This window comes from Lacerta agilis, chromosome 15, assembly GCF_009819535.1.
Source record: "Lacerta agilis isolate rLacAgi1 chromosome 15, rLacAgi1.pri, whole genome shotgun sequence".
NCBI classification, from domain to species: Eukaryota; Metazoa; Chordata; class Lepidosauria; order Squamata; family Lacertidae; genus Lacerta; species Lacerta agilis.
The window spans coordinates 31,001,249-31,025,527 of NC_046326.1; the positions used below are offsets into that span (position 1 = coordinate 31,001,249).

General features: G+C 45.0%; 1 protein-coding gene across 2 annotated transcripts in view; it reads left to right on the forward strand.

Annotated features, from left to right (window-relative positions):
- ZZEF1 (zinc finger ZZ-type and EF-hand domain containing 1) overlaps positions 1 to 24,279 on the forward strand; it is a 76,976-nt gene that overhangs the window by 14,372 nt on the left and 38,325 nt on the right. For both annotated transcript variants that reach the window (XM_033171749.1, XM_033171750.1), the window contains exons 6-28: positions 1,001 to 1,211; positions 2,397 to 2,513; positions 3,114 to 3,292; positions 4,648 to 4,746; positions 5,705 to 5,796; positions 5,883 to 6,031; positions 6,575 to 6,686; positions 6,970 to 7,185; positions 7,544 to 7,644; positions 9,415 to 9,584; positions 9,813 to 9,943; positions 10,436 to 10,506; positions 11,902 to 12,016; positions 13,501 to 13,660; positions 13,820 to 13,941; positions 14,043 to 14,165; positions 15,131 to 15,297; positions 15,571 to 15,652; positions 17,025 to 17,226; positions 18,132 to 18,280; positions 20,348 to 20,588; positions 21,452 to 21,531; positions 23,336 to 23,429. In XM_033171749.1, coding sequence (XP_033027640.1) covers positions 1,001 to 1,211; positions 2,397 to 2,513; positions 3,114 to 3,292; positions 4,648 to 4,746; positions 5,705 to 5,796; positions 5,883 to 6,031; positions 6,575 to 6,686; positions 6,970 to 7,185; positions 7,544 to 7,644; positions 9,415 to 9,584; positions 9,813 to 9,943; positions 10,436 to 10,506; positions 11,902 to 12,016; positions 13,501 to 13,660; positions 13,820 to 13,941; positions 14,043 to 14,165; positions 15,131 to 15,297; positions 15,571 to 15,652; positions 17,025 to 17,226; positions 18,132 to 18,280; positions 20,348 to 20,588; positions 21,452 to 21,531; positions 23,336 to 23,429 — 3,183 coding nt within the window. The remainder of the gene's footprint in view (positions 1 to 1,000; positions 1,212 to 2,396; positions 2,514 to 3,113; positions 3,293 to 4,647; positions 4,747 to 5,704; positions 5,797 to 5,882; positions 6,032 to 6,574; positions 6,687 to 6,969; positions 7,186 to 7,543; positions 7,645 to 9,414; positions 9,585 to 9,812; positions 9,944 to 10,435; positions 10,507 to 11,901; positions 12,017 to 13,500; positions 13,661 to 13,819; positions 13,942 to 14,042; positions 14,166 to 15,130; positions 15,298 to 15,570; positions 15,653 to 17,024; positions 17,227 to 18,131; positions 18,281 to 20,347; positions 20,589 to 21,451; positions 21,532 to 23,335; positions 23,430 to 24,279) is intronic.

Here is a 24,279-nt window from a genome sequence, read left to right on the forward strand (position 1 = left end):
AATAAAAAATATGACCTCTATGGGGAGATTTAGACATAAGGATTCCCCACATGCCTTGTCTTTTTCTTTTCTTTTTTGGTAAATATTTTTTAATTCCTTTTATAATGTATATAAAACCAAGACAACAACAGATGAAAAACAAAATATCCAAATAGGCACATAGAGTAAGTACAGATACATATGGGTTAAGTAACAAAGTCATGAAAGAAAAATGTGAGAATAAAAATTGCCTTGACATAGAAGAAAGAATATTTGTGTTAACTGATCTTCACATATAGTTCCAGATTTGCTAGGCACGTGATGAGTGTTGTTTTGAAAATAATGCTTCTGCTGTATATGTTATAAAGGGATGCCAAATCATATTTAAAAAATCTGGAAGTACAAGACCTTGTTGAAATCTCAAATTATGCATAACCACATGTCTGTTTTGACACTGAATCTGGCATGAGATTCCCAGCCAATAATTTAAGCTTGCCTGCCACTAGGTCCACCTTCATTTTTGTGGCTTGGCAGTTGGCTATGCTTGGTTTACAGCTGCCCTGCTCTGGAGAACCCAAAAGAAGGTGCAGGAATTTTTCAGGCCTGGCAAAGGAAGCTCGTTTGTGTCGTTCTCTGCTCCCCAGTAAATAAACTTGTTTTGGCAGCATCATCCTTCATGATGGGCCTTCTTCCCCTCACTTGATATTTTCCTTTAATAGCTTGTAGAATCTACCGATTACCTAGACCTAGGAGTTTATTGATTCATGCTATTGTACTCTGAATAGCAGTCATGTTCTACACTGCAGGAGAGAATGCTTTTGGAATATAACTCAAAGGGGTTAAGGTGGTAATGTACAGTGAAGGATGTTATGCTACACACACGTGTAGCATGTTTTGTGATGTTAGCTGTTCTTAAACATTATTGGACAATCAGCAGATTCACTTTGAGCTGTAGAACTTCATTAAAATAAAATAAAAGTCCCATGGCTGGAAGAAATTATTTGTTTGATGCTTTTGACAGATGTACAGATAAATATCAAGCGTTGCCTTAGCGATGGGTGCGACACCAGAATCCACGGGCTCAGGGCTATTGGCTACCAAAGAGTGAAGAAGGGAGGTGTCTCGGTCTGCGATGCTTCGGCGATCTGGTACTGGTCCCTTTTGACCTCTCTGATCACGGCGTCCATGGACACCAACCCTGCGATTGTTCATGCCATCCTGCAAAATACTCAGTGAGTTTTTGTTCTCCTTCCTTTTTCTGCTTAGCTTCATTACCATCTGCATTTTTCCTTCTTATGAGTGTACAGCAGTGCTTATATCTGGTCTTATATCAAGGTCTTAACATTATTATTATTATTATTATTATTATTATTATTATTATTATTATATTTATTTATTATTTAAATTATTAAATTCACTGCTCACCCTCCACTAGCATGTCCTAGGTTGGGTTACTAAAATTTTAAATTCAGAATTAAAAACGGCTAAACTACTACATTCACAAGAACAAGGGGGGGGGGAGGACACACCAAATCAACCTTTCACGTTACAGGGTTGTATCCAACTATGTTTAACTCAGAGTAGACTTAATTTTAATGGATGGACCCAAGTTCGTCATGTTCATTATTTTCAGTGGGTTGGACTCTTGAGTTGGACTAGCATTGGATACAACTGATAGTCCGTTTTTCTGCCTTAGAGGGGGATGGGTTTTGTTGCATTTTTTTTAATGAACCCCTGCATTTCGATGTATTTTTGTGTGGCTTTAGAAACAGCAGCTTAAAAGTTGTTGTAAAACTAGGTACATATCCCCCACTCCAATTTCCTTTTAGTCTCGGGAGCAAAGGGTGCAATTCGCTGTTTTTCCACTGTTCTCCCTTGGAGTAGGGTAAAAGGCTGCTGGCTACCTTAGGATGAGACCAGAATACTTCAAGCAAACATACAGAGAGAGAGAGAGAGAGAGAGAGAGCGAGAGAGAGAGCGTGCACCTATGTGTGGATTTTAATTGTACGCTGCTTTGGGAGCTATTCTTCGCTGCAAAGCGGAGTATGAAAGTTTTTTCCTATCCCCTCCATCTTTCTATCTCTGTCTGGGAGAGGGAGGGAGGGAGCCTTCTGGATTTTCCACAGACGAAGCTCTGACAAGGGCAGGACTATTAAGCCGTAGTCATTAATTTTATTTATATGTTTCGAATTCTGCATTGCTTTTCCTCTATTCAAGAGCCCATAACTACAGTGGACCATTGCTTTAAAAGTGTAGCATGTAACAGAACCGTGTAGAGGTGTAGCTGGGCCGCTCACGTTGGCAACTTGTTCTCCCTGATGTGCTGTGGTGCAACCTTGTCCACACTGGACTTCCAGCAGCACTTCCTGCTTGCCATTGTTTCTGATGGGATGCTCTCTTCCTTTTTCTTCCTCCAGGAAGGCCCTGCAGCACATGCCGCCGCTTTCTTTGTCACCAGGCTCCATAGACTTCTCAAGCTTCCTATCTCCCAATGTTTTGGAAGAAGTGGACAGTTTTCTTCTGGGTATTACCAGGTACAGTCATAATAGAGCATTAATACAGCTAATAAGAGTTACACCAGGAGCAAATATCCATTCTTCAGCCTCATTTACTTCTGGAAGCTTGCATACTAGTGGTGGACAGGACTAGAGGCAAAAGAGTGCAAAGCAACAAATGTAAATTTTACTTCTGTAGGCTGGTTTCTACACACACTGGCACACCCCTCTCCACCCTTCATCCTTACAAGCAAGAGGCATCATCACAATTCAAATGCACATTCTAGCCAGGCAAAATCACTGGGCTGGTGGGAGGTGCAGTGGGCATGACCTGGAGAGAGTCCCAAGGGCCAGTCAGAGAGGCTTGAAGGGCCACATTAACTCCCAGGGCCTAGTTTCCCCCTCCGCGTTGTGACGCAATGGAAACGGCAGCTTTTTTGTTCAGACAAGGAAGCACAGGACTAAGGGAAAACGTTTTAGAAGCTGATACAATTCTGAGTAGTCTGGGAATTTTTCCTCCAGTCTCCTTATGTAACTTGCGCTTCCTCCATATTCTGCATTACAGCATGTCGTCGCGGTTAGAAAACAATAGCCCAAGCCTACTTGTCTAATCCCTGCTTTCCTTCCATTTCTTCCCAGTCGTTGTGCCTCCCCAGAAGTAGAGCTTACCCTGCTGGCATTTTCCCTGGCCAGGGGCAGCATTGGCAAAGTGCTGAGTTCGCTTTGCACGATCGCCGACCACTTGGAAACGCCTTACAAGGCTGCCTCACTCATCGTCTCCATGGCCACAGTCAGGCAAAACTTGCTGTACAAATATGGTAAATAATTGCTGGGGAATGTTCATATAGTTGTTTCTAAACCTGTGCATGGCATTGAAAAAGTGGTTACGGAAAGGTTATAAATTCAAGCAGGTAAAAGAAGGTACTTATTCACACAGCACATAGCTAAACCTCGGGAACTCACTCCCACAAGAGGAGGGGATGGCCACCAAACTTGGATGACTTTCAAAGAGAATTGGACAAATTCATGAAGAATAAGGCTGTCTATAACCACTAGCTATGTCAGCTATTTTCTGCCTCATGTGTTGGAGGCAGTAACGCTTCTGAATATTGACTGCTGGAAGCCCCAGGAGGGGAGAGGGCTCTTGTGTTCTGGTCCAGCTTGTAGGTTTCCCTTAGGTAGCTGGTTGGACACTGTGAGAACAGGATGCTGGACCATTGACCTGATCCAGCAGACTCTTCTTAGGTTCTTAGGCTTGGGTAGATAACATGTTTGGTAACTGTTTCAGACTTCTAGCAGTTGTCCTCTGCTTTTCTTTGAAGCTAAGAAAACCAGAAACTGGGAATGTTTGCATCCTTGAGCTGAAACACGGTGAAGATTTTGTGTTTTAAAAGAATCACCTTTGTGAGGTTATTGGTGCGTTCCTTCTTTAAACTGTGTCTATTCACAGAGGAGCACCATGTTCCCTAATTCCATCCTCAAATTGAAAAGTATAGGGCAGGCATGTCCAACTCCCAAGAGACTGCGATCTACTCCCACTATAAAAAAAAAGCAAGCACCCGGCCCTCATGGTTTTGAACAAGGTGCCTACTCAGGGCCGGATTACGCGATCTCACGTGGAGCCCCAAAACACGTGTTTTTGAGCGTTGTGTCCAAAAAAAGCACCACATGTCCGAAAAACATACCAAAGCAGTTTACAGCTATAAAACAAAAAACCAGAAACTAGAAACCCTAAAATAAGAACTTTAAAACATGCAACATTTCGGAAGGGTACTTTCTTGACAGCTGGCGTTGGCCTAGTCGCAGGGGTGGCCGACTCCCAAGAGACTATGATCTACTCACAGAGTTAAAAACTGGCAGTGATCTACCCCCTTTTTGGGGGTTCAGGTCAAAGCTGTTGAGCTTTTTTTAGAAAGGAGGAAGACCCATTTTTGGATGGTTCGGGTCAAAGTTGTTTTTTCAGGGAGGTGGTAAAATGTTGAGCTTTTTAAAGGGGAGCCACAGTTCTTCACCTTCTTTGAGGGGAGCCAGTGATCTACCCGTGATCTACCGCAGACGTCCAGTGATCTACTGGTAGATTACGATCTACCTGTTGGACATGCCTGGTATAGGGGATGCCATGATTGGGCTGCTTCTCTGTGTTGTTGACGGACTTGTCTGTTGCCGTCTCCAGGAACTCCCCTGAGGCTGACGCTGCAGGCCTGTGATGTCAAAGGAAAGGAAGACAAATCAGGTCCTGAAAATCTCCTTATAGAGCCATGGACAGGGGATGGTAAGGGCTCGCGTTGATTCCAGTCATGTATTTCTTACATTTTATCGTGCCTTTTGTATCTTCCCTTTCTTCCTCAAATAGAGGTATGGAAGGTAGCTTACATAAGAAACTAGAGGCTAACAATTTAAAACAAACTAACTTTCACATAGCAGGAGATAACAGATAGTGTAAAGCAGCCTGGCAGCAGGGAATTGGGCAGAAAAGCAGATGCACAGCAGCTGAAGGGGGGGGGAGCAGGGCAAAATGTTTTACACTGTAGGTGCAAGAATATAGAAAACTTGTAACAAGTCATTTGCCAGTTGAATTTCTGGTGGTAACGGGATTTACAACAGGGCGTCTCGCGAGAACAGACAGGCTTGTGGTAGGGCCTGTTCCTTTTTAGGCATCCCATGCCATTTGGGGCATTGGTTGAGCCTGGAAATAAGCCAGAGGTCATTGCAGCAAGCAGAAAAGAGAAAACACCTGCTGCAAATCTCTGCGTCCAGTAAGCAATCTCACCATGGAGTTCTGATTGAGTGGAAATAATCCAGTCTCAGTGTAATTGGGGCATGTGTACTCATGACCAGATGTGGCCCCTCCTGAAATGTGTCCAACTGACACACTGGGCAAAGACATGGCTGCTACCTGGGCATTGAGGGATAAAACTGGGTCCAGGAGCTCACTTAAAATCTTCAGTTGGATAGTGAAGCAGGTACACGCAGGTTCTGTGAGCCTGTTTGAAAACCTTCATCCAGTGTGTGACATGATGAATTGGTAGAGACAGGTATCAATGGGGATAGACCGCCTCTAGTTCAGGCAGGGGGGTGGTTGGGCAGCAAGGTGCTTTCAGACACATGCCTTGTAACCAAACAGTGCGTCAGTGTTAGGCCGCCTCCCCTGGTTGGCCCAATCCAGAGCCCAAACATGCATCGTCCTGAACATTCTCGATAAATTTCAAGTCTTGCTCTTTTGTTCAAAGGTTTCCTTACTGAGACTGGAAAGAGACAGGCCAGTGTCATTCTTTCAACCGGAACTGAATCAGCCTTTCAGGTCACACAAATCAGAATAAAGGTAAGGGTGTTTCTGTTCAGCTTTCTGGGTAGTCTTGAATGAAATTGCTTTCTCTTTACATGGTTAGAGCTTCATTATTCTCCTAGGTGCGGAGGGGAGCCATTGGGGCCAGGTGTGGGTTGGTGTTTGCTTACAACTCCGCTTCAGAGAAATTTCACGCGGAGGAGCACTTCAAGAGATTCGAGAGCTATGACAGATGGAAGCTAGAAGATTTCCGGCACTTCTTAAAAGCCAGGTAAATACAACCTATCAGCTTCCACTTGATTCTTTTAACTGAAGGTGCAAATGGTTGAACCTGAATTTTTCTGTGTATGCTCCGATACTGAAACTCAAACCGCAGCAGCTTTCTTTGGCTTGATAATGCTCAGGATCCGAACCCACAACCCCAGTGGCCTGTTTCTTTTTTCTTTTTAAATGCTTTTTCTAAAATTTCCAAATTATTACAAATTAATTTAATTTAATACAGTTTTGTTATACGCACACGCACACAAACACACACACACGTACCTTAGTTTCCGAACATCTCTATTGATGAACGTTTCAGAACTCAATTGCCAAAAACCAGGAAGTAAATGCTTCTGTTTTCGAACGCGCCTCGGAAGTTGAACTTCCGAGCTGGCTTCCTGTTTGAGTTTTCTGAGTGTTTTGAGGCTTTCATATTGAGTTTTCGGTTTTCGAACGTTTCGGAAGTCGAATGGTCTTCTGGAATGGATGACGTTTGAAAACCAAGGTACCACTGTATATATGTATGTAAAAAAATCAAATTGAACACTTGTAGGAGCAGCACTCCACGAGACGAACTGGGAGAGGAGGATCCCGTTGGCTGGTTTGAAATGGAAGAGGAATGGGATGAAATGGAAGTCAAAATGCAGCAGTGCAGAATTTCCAAGGTAAAACTTCAGCCCAGTTCATCCAGTCATGACCACATAGCAGGGGTGGGGGGGGACCTTTTTCAGCCCTCGCAGGCCGCACTCCCTCATGGCAAGTCTTCTGGTGGGCAGGGGGTGGAGTGAGCACATGTCTGACTCTGCATAATGGCAGCTGTCTACATTCATCTTGCAGTCCCAACGTTTGTATCTTTTGACTTCGGACACAAGGTGCTTAGTCGCCAGGGTTGGCACTTTTAATTTAAAAAAGAATGATTTGGTCATGATGTCCCTTCCCTGTTTTCAGTATCTGATGGTGAAGTTCTTGTGCACAAGGCAAGACAAAGCTGAGAGGCTCGGGGTGCAAGGCTTGAGCGTCTTCGGCTACCTCCGGTCCATGTCGGCAGAGCCCAACAGGAGCAAGTGCTGCCTGGAGTGTGGCAAGCCTAGCGGTGACGTCGTTTGTGGGATGACACTCCTGCTGAAGACTCTGTGCTTCATCCAGCAGCTGGCACAGGATTTGGTAGGTTTTACACTGCCTGCTGCTGCCTCTTCTCTCCATAGTCTGGACCGTATTCTAAAGTCTAAATTAGGTTATTCTCTAGGGCAAGCGTGGCCAGTGGTGCTCGTATAGATGTCTTCTTTGATGCCTGCAAGCAGTCTCCTTCCCCCACCAGATATATGAAAAGCTAGGAAAACATGGACAACATTTGGGAATCTCCTCTCAAGGATATCTGATGCAAACTGAAAATTGCCCTTCTTTCCCCCCCCCCAAGCTTTCCAGTGCAGATATTTTTTTTGAAAATTCACATTGTTATTCCTTAATCTCCATGAATTTATTTCTTTTGCAGCTTAAAAAAATATAATTATTTTATTTCTAGGTTCAGAAGAAGGCAAGCGGTCTGCGCTACAGGTCATACCTCGACTTTGCGGGCCTGGATCTAAAGCTTTTCTGGAATTTCTATAGTAAACTTCAACAAAAGTAAGTCCCTCTCCCATCATTTACAACTAGTTGAAAGTAAATGAAGCTGGCTGAATGCTGAGTCATTGATGCTGTGGTGTGTATTGGTGATGGGCAGAAGCTTCAGTCATTGTCTGCCTGTGTGGCTTGTACAACCAAGTTATGGCGAAGGAACAGAGTAATAGAGAGTAACAAGTTACCAACAGACTCAGTGCTGGTGTTAAATAGAAGCCTGGTATGTACTGTAATTTACTTACTGTACACGTGTACTGATAATGAGTCTTATGGAAACTGGCCAGTTCTGGGCACCACAGCTGGAGTGTGTGCAGAGGAAGGAAGACCAAGATGATAAAGGGTCTAAAAATTTGGCCTTATGTGGAACAGTTGAGGGAGTTGTTTAGCCTGGAGAATTTGGGGACTTGATAGATGATGTGAGAGCCGTCTTTAAATACCCGAGAGGCTTTCACATGGAAGATGGAGCAAGCTTGTTTTCTCCTGCTCCAGAGGGGAAGACCCGAACCAATGCATTCAAATGACAAGGGAGGGGATTCCAACTAAACATTTGGAGGAACTTTCATAGAATCGTAGAATTGTGGAGCTGGAAGGAACTTCCTTGACAGTAAGAGCTGCTCGACAGAAGGTGGTGCACTCTCTGTCATTGGAGGTTTTTAAATAAATACTCGAAAAATTACAATATCGTGGAAAGGTTCATTTCTTTCAGTAATTCAACTTGAAAGGTGAAACTAATATATGAGATAGACTCATGACATGCAATTATTTGTTATAATTGTGATGATTATGGCGTACAGCTGATGAGAACCCCAAATTAACTATCTCAACTTTTTGGTTTTCATCAGCTGGATGCCATAATCATCACAGTTATAACAAATAGACTCATGACATGCAAAGTGAGATATGTCAAGCCTTTATTTGTTATAATTGTGATGATTATGGCATCCAGCTGATGAAAACCCCAAAGTTGAGATTGTTAATTTGGGGTTCTCATCATGTCAAGCCTTTATCTCGTATATTAAACTCCAATAGCTAATGAAGACAAATGCTTACATAAATGGACTTTTCCATGACATTCTAATTTTTCGAGTTTCACCTGTAAATATAAATAAATAAACCTCCCCGGCTGAGACTGGGCTCAGGGCGGCCAACATCAAATATATAACATTGGTATAAAATCAAACAATAATTAAGTTACTTCCTAAAAACAAACCAGGATCAAGCAGAGGTTGGATGGCCACCTGTTAGGGATTCTTTAGCTGTGGCTCCTGCATAGCAGAGGCTTGGACTAGATGGCCCTTGGGGTCCCTTCCAACTTTGCAGTTCTATGATTCTATGTATTGAGTGCAGATGGGGAGACTTTTGGTAGTCTTCTTCCATTATTGGATTTAGTGATAGCACCTTCTGGAGGCATTTGATTCTCTTAGCAATGCAATACGGAGGCATTTGTTCAGCTTTAAACATCTTGATGGGCTCTTGGGAGAAGTTGTCCACAGACATCTGGAGGGCTACTGAGAGTGCAAGCCGTGACTTTGCTGTCTGGGGTCTGGTGGGAGTTGTTCAAAACATCTGAGAAACGTCCACCCCAGCCTGGTTGGTGAAGTTTAGCGTAGAGCTTGCTTCTACCTATCTTGCTCCTGCATTGAAACTCAGTCTTAGGATGGGATCAAAATCACATTATTCTGCCTGCCTCCAATTGGTCGTTCAGGACAGTGATGCACACGTGGTTATGAATGGATTTTTATTACATCAGGGTTGTGACTTTTCCTCCCACCGTAGCTCAAGGGAAGAGTGCATTGATGCCCAAGCCATGTTGCTGCGGCTTCTCCAGAGCTGCTTTTCGGTGCTCACATCAGATAACAAAGCTGCAAAGACTCAGGAAGCTGCTCAGAGCAAAACATCTGATAGCGCAGAAGCAGCAGAGGAACTCTACAAGCATCTGTGTGAAGGTGATCTCCTCACTTCAACCCCCACCCCACCCCGTTGCCTCAAAACCCATCTTCTCCATTAATAAAGGGGGACGGGGTAGCATAGGCTGGTGGTAGAGCCCAGCCACTGTAAAGCGCTGGGTGGCGTTGGAATTTCAGGCAAAAGCTTAGGAATGCAGGTAAGGAAATGAGATTCAGGTTGCTCTTAGTTAAGCATAAATCTCTCTTTGCATTTTTTTTTACGAGCAGTTGTAGACAGCGACAGTGAGTCCCCATCACTGAAGGCCTTGAAGCAGGAAGTGAATAACACGTTGCTGAACGGAGCAGCCATCTTTTTCCCCCACAGACACACCCGGCGGGAGCAGCTTTTTGCAATGTTGGTATGTTGTGGACATAGAAATCTTAGTACAGACCCTTAGCTTTTGCATTCTCTCTGCAAAACCCCTGTGGGCCACCTCTAGCAAGCTGACTACATGTTTTATCCTCCCCACCCTGCAAGGATCTTAGTACATCACCTCCCCCTTACTTTATATCCGCACAACAATCTTGTGAGGTAGGTTATGCCCAGAGTGCAGCACCGCCATTCAGAACTCTTGTCATCTGCATAATCTGCTAAGAAGTAAGTCCTGCAGGGTTTAGTGGCACTTATTTCAATGTTGTGGATATAGAAATGCAGCCTTGGAAAGCTTTGTGGCTGGTTAGCATTTGAACTCATGTCTTCTCAGTTTACGTCGAACTCTCCGATCACTTTCTGATACAGGCTATCAAAATGTCATGCTGCCACAAACCTTACCCCACCCTTAACATATTTTGCATCAGGGGGAAATGTGTGAGCTTTTTTTTTTTTAAATCAAGCGTTTTCTTTTTTCCAGAAAAACATAACAGAGCAGGAACACAAGGCATCTGTCCATCTTACTTTCAAATCCCTGTGTGCATATTTCAGGTAAGCAACTTCGGCTGTAATCTGATACGCTCTTACCTGGGAGTAAGTCCCACTGAGGTCTTTAGAATCAATCAACGCTTCAGAGATGATTGTAAAGTAATAGACAAAAAAAAAACACAACGTCTTACAATTGAGACCAAATGGCATGGGAGAAATTGAGAATTTTGCCATTACAGTGGAACCTTGGTTCCCGAACGGCATAGTTGTTGAACAAATTGGCTCCGAACGCTGCAAACCTGGAAGTCACTGTTCCGGTTTGCGAATATTTTTCGGAAGCTGAACATCTGACGCAGCTTCCGATTGAGTGCAGGAAGCTCCTGCAGCCAATCGGAAGCCGCGCCTTGGTTTTTGAACAGTTTCGGTCGGAACAGACTCTCAGAATGGATTAAGTTCGAGAACCAAGGTAACTAATAGAGTTATTTGATTTTAAGAAAACCAGCTTAATAGTTGCAGGATAGTGAAAATAGAGACTGGGTGATATCCAGTGTCATACTCAGAGGAGACTCACTGAAATCAGCAGTTAAGTAACTGAAGTGAATTTATTTATTTTAGTACATCAGCTCTGAATACCCCCCATAGTTGTATTTTATTTTGAAAGTTCAAATTCCACTGGTTAGAGTGTCAGATTATATGACCTGAGAGACGCAGGTTCAAATCCCCCACCTGGCCATGAAGCTCTCTGGGTGTGACCTTGGAGGACATTCCCTGCCTCTCAGCCTAGCCCACCTCACAGGGTTGTTGTTGGGATTAAATGAGTGGAAGAACCGTGTACACCCCCTTGAGCTTCTTTGAAAAAAAGGTGGGATACAAATTTTAACAAATGAATAATCAAACAATATAAGCAGTGTCCATTTTAAAGATCTGTTTCCTCGAGTACAGTGGAACCTCGAGTTGCGGACGTAATCTGTCCCAGAGTCACACCCGCAACTCGAAGTGTTTGCATCCAGAAGCGCCGCGTCTGTGCACGCGCACAGCGTGATTTAGCGCTTCTGCGTGAGTGGCGAAACCTGGAAGTAACCCGTTCCGGTACTTCTGGGTTGCCACGGGACGCAACTTGAAAAGATGTAACCTGAAGCAGACGCAACATGAGGTATGACTGTAGTTTCTGGAGAAACAAGTTAGTTTTACTAATAATGCAATTTTCCAGTTCTCTTCTTAAAGAAGGAGAGTGGAAGCAGTTAACTTAAGGGGCACTAATTGCAGTGGATCTGTAGTGAGGAGAAGTTAGCTGGGTACGACCCCGATATCTGCAACCATAAGGAGTGGGGGGTGGGGAGATGACATTTGCTCTGTTTGAAGATTGGGATATTGAAGCGGATGGATTCTGCAGTCTGGAATGGTTGTGTCTGGGGTGCCTTTAAGAGCCATGCTGTGAAAATGTCTGTTCTTTGACAGTGACCAGGATCCAGGTGGACTCCTCTTGTTGCCAGACAAAGGACCTTCTGCAGATGTCGATGTTGATAAAGTGCTTGCGGTGACAGAAACGCTCCTGGCAGTGACATCGAGAGAGGTAGTGCTTCCAGTTGGTCTTCGGGGTAGTTCTTGCATGTGGAACGGCTAAACTTTTATTTATCAGCAAAGTCCTCAGGACTGGATAAATTACGGGCAAGGGCCGTAGCTGAGTGGTAGAGCACCTGCTTTGCCTGCAGAACGTCCCAAGTTTAATCCCCAGCATCTCCAGGCAGAGTTGGGAATCTCCCTTGCTAGTCATTGTTGACAGTACTGAGTGAGATGGAACAATTTAGTACTGGGTAACTTCTGAAGTCTATAAATAGGTGGCTTTGCATTAGCTGCACCTTGACACTTACAACCTAAACAGCTGTTAATGTTTCATTAAGATAATTCCTCACCTGTTAATTTATTATTTTTCTTATCTGGCGCTCCCCCCCCCCCAATCATATCCAGTGTCTTCCTTTTGGTTTCTACCTATTGTCGCAATACATCACTGCTGTTCTTTTTCTTTATAGACTGCCTTTCCCCAGCCATAACAGCTGCCAGGGCAGTTTGCTGAACACCCCTTGTCCGGGAACTGTCCCCGGCTCAGCGCAGGGCGGTGGAAGGGCTCTCGGGATGCTACAGGGAGCCCCAGCCCCACCTGACTAGTAGCACCTCCTCGTCCAGCGGAGGGAGCAGCGAGGTCTCCAGTGGGGAGGGGCAGGCAGCTCAGGAGCTGGAGGGCTGAGGCTCTGGGGATGTTGGAGAGACCCTGCACTCCTCTCGCTCAGCAGGCGAAGAGGGAGGCACGCTATTTCTGTCACCCCAAGTATGCAGAGGGGTGAAACAAAAAGAGGGGAGGCAGAGATTTCGTATACCAAAACTCTTATGTTGCGGTCAGAACCGGAAGGGGCCACTCCCGGATTCTGCAGACGGTTGATACAGATGTGAACTTTTTAGCTCTCCACTGTATATAGTATGCACAATAAAACTACTAAAGGAATGGCTGGAGTTTTGCCTGGTTTCTCATGAGCAACCATCCAAGGACCTTACACCCCTCATCCTCAGTTTACAACAGTTGGGGCAAGCCCAAGTCTTAAAAGAAATCCAAAAGCCAACAGGCAGACACTTAAACAAATAACAGAAAAGCAGGATAATTAAAACAGTGTGTTAGAGAAGTGGGAAACCTTGGACCTGGGGACCAAAATGCACCCTTCTTCTCCCTCATCCCTGGCCACCAAGCCTCCCTATCTAGCCTTTGGGACACTTCCCAAGGCCCACCACCTGCTTTGAGTGTTTGTGTCTGGCTGAAATATGTCTTTGAACTCTTGAGAATGCCTCTTGTTTGCCTGGATAGAGGATTGAGAGCATCGAGGATAGAGAGCTCTCTGTGTGTGGAAACCAGCCTACTGTGCAAAGGTAAAAATGGTGTGGGTTGCTCTTACCCATGACCGACGTATGGCCCCCAAAGGGCTGCCCAGTCTGCAAAAGCTTAACCATCCTGTTTAAGTCGCTCAAGGCCAGCATTTCTGACAACATGAAACTTTTTGAATTCTGCAGTGTGAAATGTTGATGATGGGTGTTGCCCAGCAAGACACGGGTCCTGTGCTCTCGTCCTTATTCTGGTCTGTTCAGGGCAGCCTCCTTTCCTGGTGCTACTTGCAACTTAAGGGCAGTGATGCAGCACCCAAGAGCCTTGCCGTAGAAATCCTTACAAAATGTAAGTATCTGACCAGGAGCGGCCTCTTAACTTACCTTTTCTATAAAAAGTCCCAAACGTGCTGATGGGAATTGTACTTCAGAGCACTTAGAGAGCAACGCGTTGGGGAAGGCTACTCCGCATCGTTTAGTAAGCCATATTTTGCTCTTTCCTCTCTAGATGTGCAGCAGTTCCTGCTAAGTGTCAGGACAATTTTAGAGTCGCTCCTGTCCCAACACAGTGGGAGAACGATAGTGGAAAAACTGAGCAACTCTGTCTTTTCCATGGTAGCCCGGCAGCTGGTGAGTGAACTTATGGGATGCTTACGACAGCTGTGGGTGGGTGTTTCTTGATATAAAAAAACCCCTGTAATTCTAACAGGGCACCTTTCGTCCTTTCCCAGATGACCTTCCTGCAGGACTTCTGCACTTTAGACATTCCACATCGTACCCTCCTGCAGGATGTCAGCATTTTGACAAAGCTACTGAATGACCTGTCTGCAGACCCAGGAGATGGCCCAAATAAGGTAACGTCGGAAAAGGTGCTGATGCTTTCAGTGCACAATATTAACTTTGCTGTTAACCACGCTGAGTGCATTTTCTGTGTAAAGTAGGATAGGAATGAAATGAAAATTGACTCTTCCTCTGTTAAGTCGTGCGAAAGATGGGTGTTGACAAAGGGGCCCAAGTTCGAGTAATGCAAACGCTGCTGTAGAATCTGAGGCCTTCAAGTCCTGGTGCATGCAGATACCATGCCGAGAAATATCTATCTAGGTAGGCCTGCCTGGTGCTACCAAGGGATCCAGTCGTTCAGTGTTTTTCTTTTCTTTTCTTAATTGGCATTATTAACAGCCCCAAACTGCAGTAGGTAGGGTATTAGTTCATGCCATATACAAAGCAAACAAGCAATGAACAATGAGAAAGGGAAGTGGTAACACACCAGTACAAACCAAGACATCCATATTTCCCAAGCCGGCGTGGGTAGTGAATATTTAGCCCCTGGGTCTGAAGCTTGAGAAATAAAACCCCACGAGATGGCATAGTAATATTTTGGATCCTCCTTCCCCCTGGAAACTCTTCCAAAGTTCATAGTTTCTTACACCCCACAGGCAAATGCAGATTATTTTCAGTGTTCTTCCTTTCCAGGCTATTGAAATCCTAGCCAACATCCATGTCAAAAATGCTTTAGAGAGACCAGTTTTCGTGTTGTCTGTTTACCTTTGGATTAAGCTTCCAGATGTGCACCGGACACCTGGTTATTCAGGACTTCCTTTTCCTGGATTGGCATCTGGGGAGCCGAACCACCCTTGGCTCCTTTTATAATCAAAACAAAATAAAATAAAAAATTCTTTCCAGTAGCACCTTAGAGACCAACTAAGTTTGTTCTTGGTATGAGCTTTCGTGTGCATGCACACTCCTTCAGATACACTGAAACAGAAGTCACCAGACCCTTTTATAATGGTATTATTATTATTATTATTATTTGTGCCAGGTGGGCATGGAGAGTTGGCAGCAGGAGCAGCCGGTGGTGCTGCGAACATGGGCTGCAGAATCCCCACATAACTACGAAAACAACTGCCACGATGTCACCGTCTTCCTTTGTCCGGGGGCAACTTACTTCGAGGTGGAGTTTGACGAAAGATGTGAAACGGAGAGGAGGTAACCTTGCAGCAGTTTTCATCTTGGGTGTGACTTCCATGTTAGCAATTCTCTTTTGGCCCCATTGCTGAAGGCTCACTCACACATCTGTTAGCCCAGCCCCTTGCATTCCTTGGAAGGTCTAGCTAGGCAGGGGCACCCCGATTGTTCTGCACATCTCTTCAGTGCCTAGCTGTGCATCTGAGCTGTCCCAGTTAGGCCCCCAAAGGTTGCCAGAACTCACCAGTTAGAGAAATTTTGTTCTTTTAATGCTGCACAAACACATCTTCATAGGTACGATTACCTGGAATTTACTGACGCCAAAGGTGGAAAAACTCGCTACGATACCAAAGTTGGCACAGACAAGTGGCCCAAGGTGAGTGGCTTCCAAATACTGAGAGCGAGCAAGACTTCTGTGTGACGCAAAGGCCCACTGCGGTGGCACCATGTTCAGTTTTTCCCTGGCTTTTCTTGCAACTGCACTGGGAGGTTCTTTATGGAGAACCACATACAGTGGTTCCCCGCTAGACGAAAATAATTCGTTCTACGAGTTTTTTCGTAGAGCGAATTTTTCGTCTAGCGAAGCGGCAATGGAGCACGGAGGTTTTCGCGCTAAAAAAAAAAATCGTCTTGCGAAGCAGCCCCATTGACTTTTTCGTCTTGCGGGGCAGCTTCCGCTAGACGAATGCTGTTTGTCTAGCGAGTTTTTCGTCTAGCGAGGCATTCGTCTAGCGGGGCACCACTGTACCTTGTTAAGAGAGATGAAGAACATTGCCTTTTGGAGACTCAGCGTTAAATCCTGCTTCACAACATACTCCTAAAGTAGGGGTGGCCAATGTTTGACCCACTAGATCAGCAATTGCCAGATTATTTTTTTTGCCAACCCCCACTTGGTTCCATAAACTCATCCCTTGTTCACACCCCCCCCCCATAAAAAGAATAGTGGTTTGCATGACACACTAAGGAAGATAATAACACAATCAAATTCAAAAGAGCAACATGTAATTGCACATTTATTCAAACTATTTAGTTTAATTATGTCATCAAAATGGATGAACTTGATCCAGAAAAACCAGCTTTTCAAAGACTGATAGTCATTTGCACCTGCACCACCACCCTGCCATCTTCTTGCCTCTTAGCCGCCCCCCCGGCAGTCCCACTGCCCCCCCCCCGGCTATGATACCGCCACTGCTCTAAATGTTGCTGGACTGCAACTCCCATCAGCTCCCGCCAGCATTGTCAGTGAATGATTGGAATCGTAGTCCTCCAATGTCAGGAGAGCCACAAGGTGGCCATCCCTGTACTGAAGACTTGTATGAGCTCACAATGGCCAGAACGTATTTCAGATCGCTTGAAGGGGGTTAAAGCATTCATTCCAGCCAGGCAGTGTCATTTTCCTGACAGGCAGGGCTACACAGGTTTCTGAATTGAAGTTTCACTATCCGATGGTATTTGCTTTATCCATTCCTTAGCATCGAACACACTGCCAGGCTTTTTGCAGAATTCTTGAAATAGGAAGTTTTGTGTTGCATCCTTCAGTCATAACTTCCCAGGGTGGCTTTCAACTAATAAAAAGACAATGCATTTCATTTGGCTGGGGAGCTGTGTGTGTTGTGTGTGTGTGTGTGTGTGTGTGTTTAAGAGCTGCGAGCAGGATGGAGGAATGTTGGGTTATCATTCATAGCCCTGCTGTGACTTCCTGTCATGTGACACTTGGCAAAAACCTCACCTGTTTTGTTGCTCTGTAGAAAGTGACCTTTAAGGCTGGCCCTCGGCTGCAGTTTCTCTTTCACTCCGACAGCAGTAATAACGAGTGGGGCTACAAGTTCTCCGTCACTGCATACGGCTTGCCAGATGTGGAAGTTTCATGGGGCCTGGACCTGCACCTTCTCGTGGCCAGGCTCATGGGGCGCCTGGCTTCCCAGAGCATGGTGCTGAAATCCCAACGAGGTGCGTTGAGTTCAAGCATTACTTGAAATGTGTTCAGGGTGTGGAGCTGTGGCGAGGATCCGTTATGAGTTGTAAGGAAGGGGAAGGAGGGTTTTGTTTTGCTACACAGTAGAACCCCAGGTTACGTACCCCCCGTGTTGCGGACATTCGAGTTGCGAACACCTGCAACCCGGAAGTGTTTCTGGAGCACGCGTGACCCCTGGATGCGCAGAAGCGTTCTGCGCACTTTGTGCATGCTCAAATCGCGCTTCTTCCAGGTTTTTGGGGGGGTTTTCCGTGCGTTTGTGATACGCACGCCCGCGTTACGTAACGCGACCCAAAACGGATCGCTTACGTAACCCGGGGTATTACTGTAAACTGAGGCAATGTAGTTGTCTTCAGTCTCCAATGCTTTCCTGGTGATTTATTTATTCATTAGGTTTGCGTACGTACCATTCTTAACTTCAAAAAGCTCAGAGCAATTCACACAGTTGTTCTTCCTCTAGCCACCACACTGAGTAGCATGTGAAACTCTGACATTGGAATCCCAGGTTTAGATGACTTGACTGAATCCCTTTAGCCAATTTTACTTTCCTTCGTCTGGCTACCTACACGGTAAAATAAATAAGTGTATACCCTGTTTCTCCCCTTCCCTCAATAGTTGAAGGTGACCTTTAAAAATGTGTGATGTAAAACAACCAAAAGCAAGAACGTTACATTCATATTTTGAGCCCTAGAAAGAGAGGAGATCCAAGGTGCCTACATATTGTAAAATCCACAAGGCTGGCTGGCTTCTGTATTTTATTTCCTTTTCCACTTTCCATTGATTTAAAGGTTATGGGACTAGAAATTTAAGATGCTTAATATAACAGATGTATAGCCTTTACTTCTCTAGTATCACTGCCTCTTTTTTTTCCCTTCCCCAGAGGCAGGAAATGAAATAGAATTGTCTCCTGCAAAAGTGGCGTCTGTTCTTAACTCTCCTCTGTGGAAGCCGGTCTTCAGGCATCAGATGCGTTCTGAGCAAAAGCCGGAAGCTAGAGAGCGTAGCCAAACGCCGCAGGAAGATAAAGAGGTATTTCAGCCGACCTCCTAAATCTAGTCGCACTGATACATGGAGCACTTCAGCCCTTCTGCTTCTCTTCAATGCTTCCTCAGCTGATATTGTACAGTAGTCAGATGACCACCTACAGGTGCTACCCCAACACAGGTAGCTATGGCCAGAGATCACAGTGGAAGAGTGACCAGGGCTAAGGATGGGATGGGGCAGAAACATGATGAGGATTTATTTCATTTGATCTCTGGTCACCAAGCAGGTTTATTGCTGGCACAAGGGTTGTTGGGCTGCTGTGTGGTAACTGCAGGAGATTTCAGTGGAGCTGTAGAGGAGGGCATCCTGAGTGGCCTGCCCCCCTTTTTTATCTTATTCTATTTATTTAACAATTTATTTCCTGTTTGCTTATAATAAAACCTCTAAGCGGTATGCACAGAATATTAAAATTAACAGTAAAGACAAATCAAACATACTGAAATAATTATAATTAAGAGGGTTGGGTTTTTTTTTAAAAAAAGAAGAAGATTAAAACATATCAACAATCTACATGCCTGGGTACGCTTGCCTAAACTCAAATGTTTTCAGCAGGTACAGTGAAGGCACCTGCCTGGTGTCCATAGGCAGGGAGTTCCGAAATGTGGGTGTTGCCACAATAAAAGATTGATTTCTCACCACTCTGGAATGAGTATTATTTGGCACCTTTAACAGTGCCACTTCCACAGATCAAAGTGATTGGTTAAGCTTACATGGTGTGAGTAAAAGGGTCCCAAGCCGTTAAGGGCTTTATATACCAATAATGACACCTTGAACGTGGCCCAGTAAGAAATCAGGAACCAATACAGACCTCGTGAGCTGAGGAGTTGTGTGCTGACGGGGTCTTGCTCCTATAAACAACTGTGCTGCAGCATTCTACATCAGCTGTAGTTTCCAGGTCGTATAAGGCAAGCCGCACAATAGAGTACTTTGCAGGAATCCAGTCTTGAAGCTACCAGTGTCTGAACTACCATGGTCAAGCACTCCTGGCACAGGAACGGTAAAAGCTGTTGTACTGAGTACAGCTAGTAAAAGATGCTTCAAGCCACTGGGCCTCCAGTGACAAAGCTGGACGCAGAAGCACTTCCTGATTGCATACCTGCTCCTTTAGGGATCTGTTTCTTTCGATTAAAACGGAAAGCTAAACCATAGTTTGGCATTACTGAGAGCAGCCCTAGCTTTTCTCCAGGCTCACATCTTATCTTGCTTCTCCTCTAGTGCAACTGTGACAACTTTAGTGTGAGGGAAGTTAGGAGGTTCTCTTACTGTGGGTCAATAATAACAAGATGAAGAATTCAATAACGTTTATTGATTGCAGATGCAAGGTAGAACCCCCTATGGAAGTCTCTAGCAAGTAATTAAACACAGTGTACGCATAAGTATAGAAGTGCAAAATAATCAAACCCTTCCCTTCATTACGTTAATTTATTCGGTCATAAAGCATCATTAAAGCAACACTATTTGACATGTGCAATTAGACTCTTTTGTTGTCGCCTTATTTCACACCATCAGCTTTGCTGCACAAGTGCTTAATCTGCATTTCTCTTCGAAGCTTCTATAGCATGATTTGTTGCATTTTCCAAGTTTCTCGATGTCTCCAAATGTTTTCTTAGCTGTAACATAGCTTGCTTACTCCCTTCCGGTCACATCAAATATGGCCTTCCTTTCTTTCCACTTAGCAGTTTCTCTTCAATACAACTTAACTGAACGATTTAACTACATCTGGAAGCTTCTGATTAACCACAACTTGTTTTGTTGTCAATCCCAGACAAAATGTGGTTAATCTTAACTATGGTTAGTGGAAGCAAAGCCACCTTCAAACAATTTAATCAAAGCTGGCTTGTCCTCGCTAATCACAGTTTAGGGTTCAGATGACACACTAAACTACGGTTAATATAAAATGGAAGCGGAAAATTCTTGTCTCTTTGTGACTATGTCAGAGAGTGGAGGGAGGAAACGTATGAGCCCAGGTAGAGGGCAGACAAGGCTCATTCTTGTAACACTAAATCAGGGTGTACTGTTGCCAACTAAATCTCTCCTAATCTTTTTTTTCAGGCCACAAACTCTCATTCCAACAACTGTCATAATTTTCTCCTTGACTTCGCAAAGTCAGACACTGCCCAGGAGTTCTGTGGGCCAAATTCTGAGCTTTTCAAAGGACTCGTACAGGCATGTAAAAAACAGGCCCCAAAGACTGATATAGTTGCTGGTTCCACTATTGATCAAGCTGTCCAGTCTACATTTGCTGCTCTGGTCTATCTCTCTCCAGATTTGTATGGGAAGCTTCAGAAATATGGTAACTCCTACCTTAGTGAACATACATTCGCAGTGAAGACGACTGCTCATATTTACATGATTCAGTTGTAAAAGTGTGGCTTGTACGTTCTTTCTAAATAATATTTACAACTTTGCTCGCATCAATTTTGTGTACATGTGCAAAACCTGCAGCCGCTTACTTTGAATAACACACGTGGAAAAAATCAGGGCGAGTTGAGTTTCCCTTTGTGTGTTCCATGTTGGGCATTTAGTGTCACTGGCCCCGTGATGTGGAGCGGAGGTGGGGCAGGCACCCTTGCTTTTGACTTTCAGGCATCTCTCAGAGACCTCTTTATGCTGCCAGGCCTTTGCAGCTGTTTAAATTGATTAGCCAGTCAATTTAATAATCATTCGTATTGCCCTAAATGATGTTTTAGTTGTACACCGCCCTGATATTCTACGACATTGTCTCTACAGAAGTATTTTTATACATAAGTGAGCCTAGGGGGCCATTTTATACAGGCAGCAGAAACAAGTGGCAAACCACTCCATGCTGTATGGTAGGTGGGGACCAATCTCTCCCTGTGTATAGAAAAATGTTTCAGGGAGCTATTCTCTTTGTCAAAGTTTCTGTGATCTGGGCAGGTTGTTTCCCCCTCCACCCCTACCCTCTGCGGCTATGCAGTCATCAAACATTTGATCTTCCACTTGTAGGCTGAAGTTGACCCAGTCCAGGGAGATTTTTGGCCCTCAGTTCCCTCATTCGTATAAACTGGCCCTAAGACAACCACGTTTCTTTTATTGATTTGAGGTGGTGGCAGAGGTCCACTGTGGCCTCTGCAATTCTTTTGTTACACCTTCAAGTTGGCTTAGAAGTCTCTTCTTTTCTTCCTTTCCCCACAGTCAACAGTGGAGGCAAAACGCCTTTGGGTGAAGAGTTTGCACAAGTATATTCCCTGGCCGACGGGATCAGAATATGGATGGTAAGATTTCCTCTCTTTACCCTGCGGCCCAGAAAATGGCTGCCATACAATTTCCCCCATTTGTTCCTCATTTCCTGAGTCGGTCTCAGCATTGCTCTGCAAAGAAATCCCTCTAAAAGATTATTTTAAGCATCTGAGTTCATTTAAGTAGCATCAAATGTGCTGTCCCCCTATCCCCTCCATCCACCGGGGACACCTTGTCAAGTCAGGCCTACTCATCAAGTATGTGAAGCTGTTCCTTGGCTCTACCACTAGGCAGCAGATGGGTGTTATCGTGAACTTCCACGCAAGAAAGGTATACCTCCACGTGGAAAGCTGACGTGTCAGGGAGAAGCTAGAATCCTTCTCCCTGAGATGCTAGTTTTACATGTGAAGCTGCAATCTCCCACGTGAGCTCCTGTCTGCGGTCTGAAGTGCTATATATATATAGCCCATGCCCAGGTTTAGCACTTCAGCTAGTCCTCTGGTTCAGAATGCAAGGAGAGCCCTTGTAGCTGGGCCTGATGAAACGCCTGCCCAGTTGTACACCCTGGTCCCACAGTGTCTGAGTCCAGCAGCACTCTCTCCACTTGTGATTCCCAGCAACTGGTTTTCAGAGGCAGTGCACCTCCGAAACTGAAGGCAGTTCTTACTTACGAAGGTTTGCTTCACAAGCTACACCTCCTGCATGTATAAGAAACTCCATGAACCCTGCATCATCATCATCACCATCACTAATAATAATAATAATAATAATAATAATAATAATAATTTGCACATTCTCCCCTCCCCCCCTGGCCCTTTTTGCATCTCATGGTAAACCACAGAGGAAAGTTAACTTTGATGTTCTGCTCATGGTGTGCTGGTTATTACTTCCACCCAGTGCTGTGAATTACTTCCACCCAGCTTGACAAAGGAGGAGTACTGGGGCAGCGACAATTTGAGCAATGTGAACTGGCATGCTTCTCATTCACAATAAGTCATAAGCTTGTTTCTAAATGTGACATGTGAACCAGTCCAGTGAGGAAACCCACAAACAGAGTCATCTGTATGTGCGTGTGTCAGGGAACTGTCCCCGATGCAGCGCAAGGTGGTGGAAGGGATCTCTGGGTGTTACAGAGAGCCCCAGCCCCACCTTGCCAGCAGCTCCTCCTCTGGTAGCGAGAGGAGCGGCGAGACGTCCAGCGAGGAGGGGGAGAGTTCACAGGGGAAAGGGAATAGGGGCTCTGGGAATGCAAGAGAGTCCCAACAGTCCGGAGGGCGATAAAGGGGGAATGCAATTTCCGTCGCCCCACAGATGTTGTGGGGTGAAAAGAAAGGATGGAAGGTGGGGTTTTCGTATTCCGAAACTCATTTGTTGGGGTCAGAACCGGAAGGGGCCATTCCCGGATTCTGACACTGCTTGATACAGACATGAACTTTTTAGCTCTGCACTGTACATAGTTTGCACAATAAAATCTTTAAAGGAATCAGCGGAGTTCTGGCTGCTTACTCATGAGCAACTAACTGAGAACCTTACAGTGTGTTTGTGTTTAGCGTGCATGCTTGCGTTCATTCACAAAAGGGAGACCTTCCGAGGCAGGAAATCAGTAGCAGTTAAAATTTCCCCTCTGGTTTTCTATGCAAGCTGTTTATTTCTGGAGCAGAGCTTCTAGTTGTCGGACTCATTTCACAGTTCAGCAAGCTGATTGCAGGGGGTTAGGCTAGATGACCTGGTGACCCTCTTTCAGATCTGCAGTTCTATGGTTGCATAAAAATCTTTCCAGGACTGGCAAATTTTGAAAGTACTTTAAACTCTTTTTAAAAAATATGTGTATTTCTACAGCTAGAAATGAAACAGAAGTCCCTCGTGAACCAGGGAAGTGATGGGGAGGAGAAGCAGGCTGCTGAGATGAGCGAGGTGAACCCGGAGACCCTTGGTAAGTTTCATTGTGCTTCTGCCTCTCTTTGCTCCTCTTGCTTTTCCCATGGGCAGCAGACAGCCACACTGATGAATATCATCTCCTGGCATCCGAGGCAGGAAGTGTTTAGAGTTTAGGTTTTACACAACTGAGTCCATTTCCTGCCTTCAGCCAATGTGGACTGTTTGTCAGGTTTTCTGACAAGATCTTGGTCTTTAGGTTTGAACCTCAGCTTTGCTGTTCATGTTTGTTTCTACTTTGGGTGTGAGTTGTGAGTGGAGTTTTTACTTCTGCTCAAATTATTGAATGGGTGTGCTCTTGGACTCTATGGGAGCAGGGTAGTCTTAGATCATTTGTTGGGGTGGGTGAGGACAGCAGGTTTTGGGAGGAATACCCTGGAGAATCAGGACTCCCAAACATATCCAAAATAAAGGGTAACGGCTGCCTCCCTAACATTTAATGGCTGAGGCCTTGAGTAGGCCCATTGTTGGATGTGAGGTAGGTTATTTTGCCAAATTGTGTATAGTGTATTCAGTGCTATTGCTACTGAAGGAAAAAAGAGTCTCATTTTTAGCTCTTGTCACTTGGCCCAGGCGACTGCGGGTTCGTTTACAACTCTGGGCTGGTTTCCAGGGCTGGTTCTCAGGGTTTTTGAACCCCGGATCTTGACGTGCAGTATATAGGAATTCAATCTTTCTCTTCATGCTTCCTGTCCACCTAGAGTGTCTGTGCCTTGTGTTGGGCACCCAGGACAGATTTGGTGGTCCTGGATCTGAAATGCCTGAAAGATCACCTCCTTCCCTATAGAACCCCTCAGCTGCTGAGATCAGTGGAGGGGGCCCTCTTGGTTGTTTCTCTGTCCTCAGAA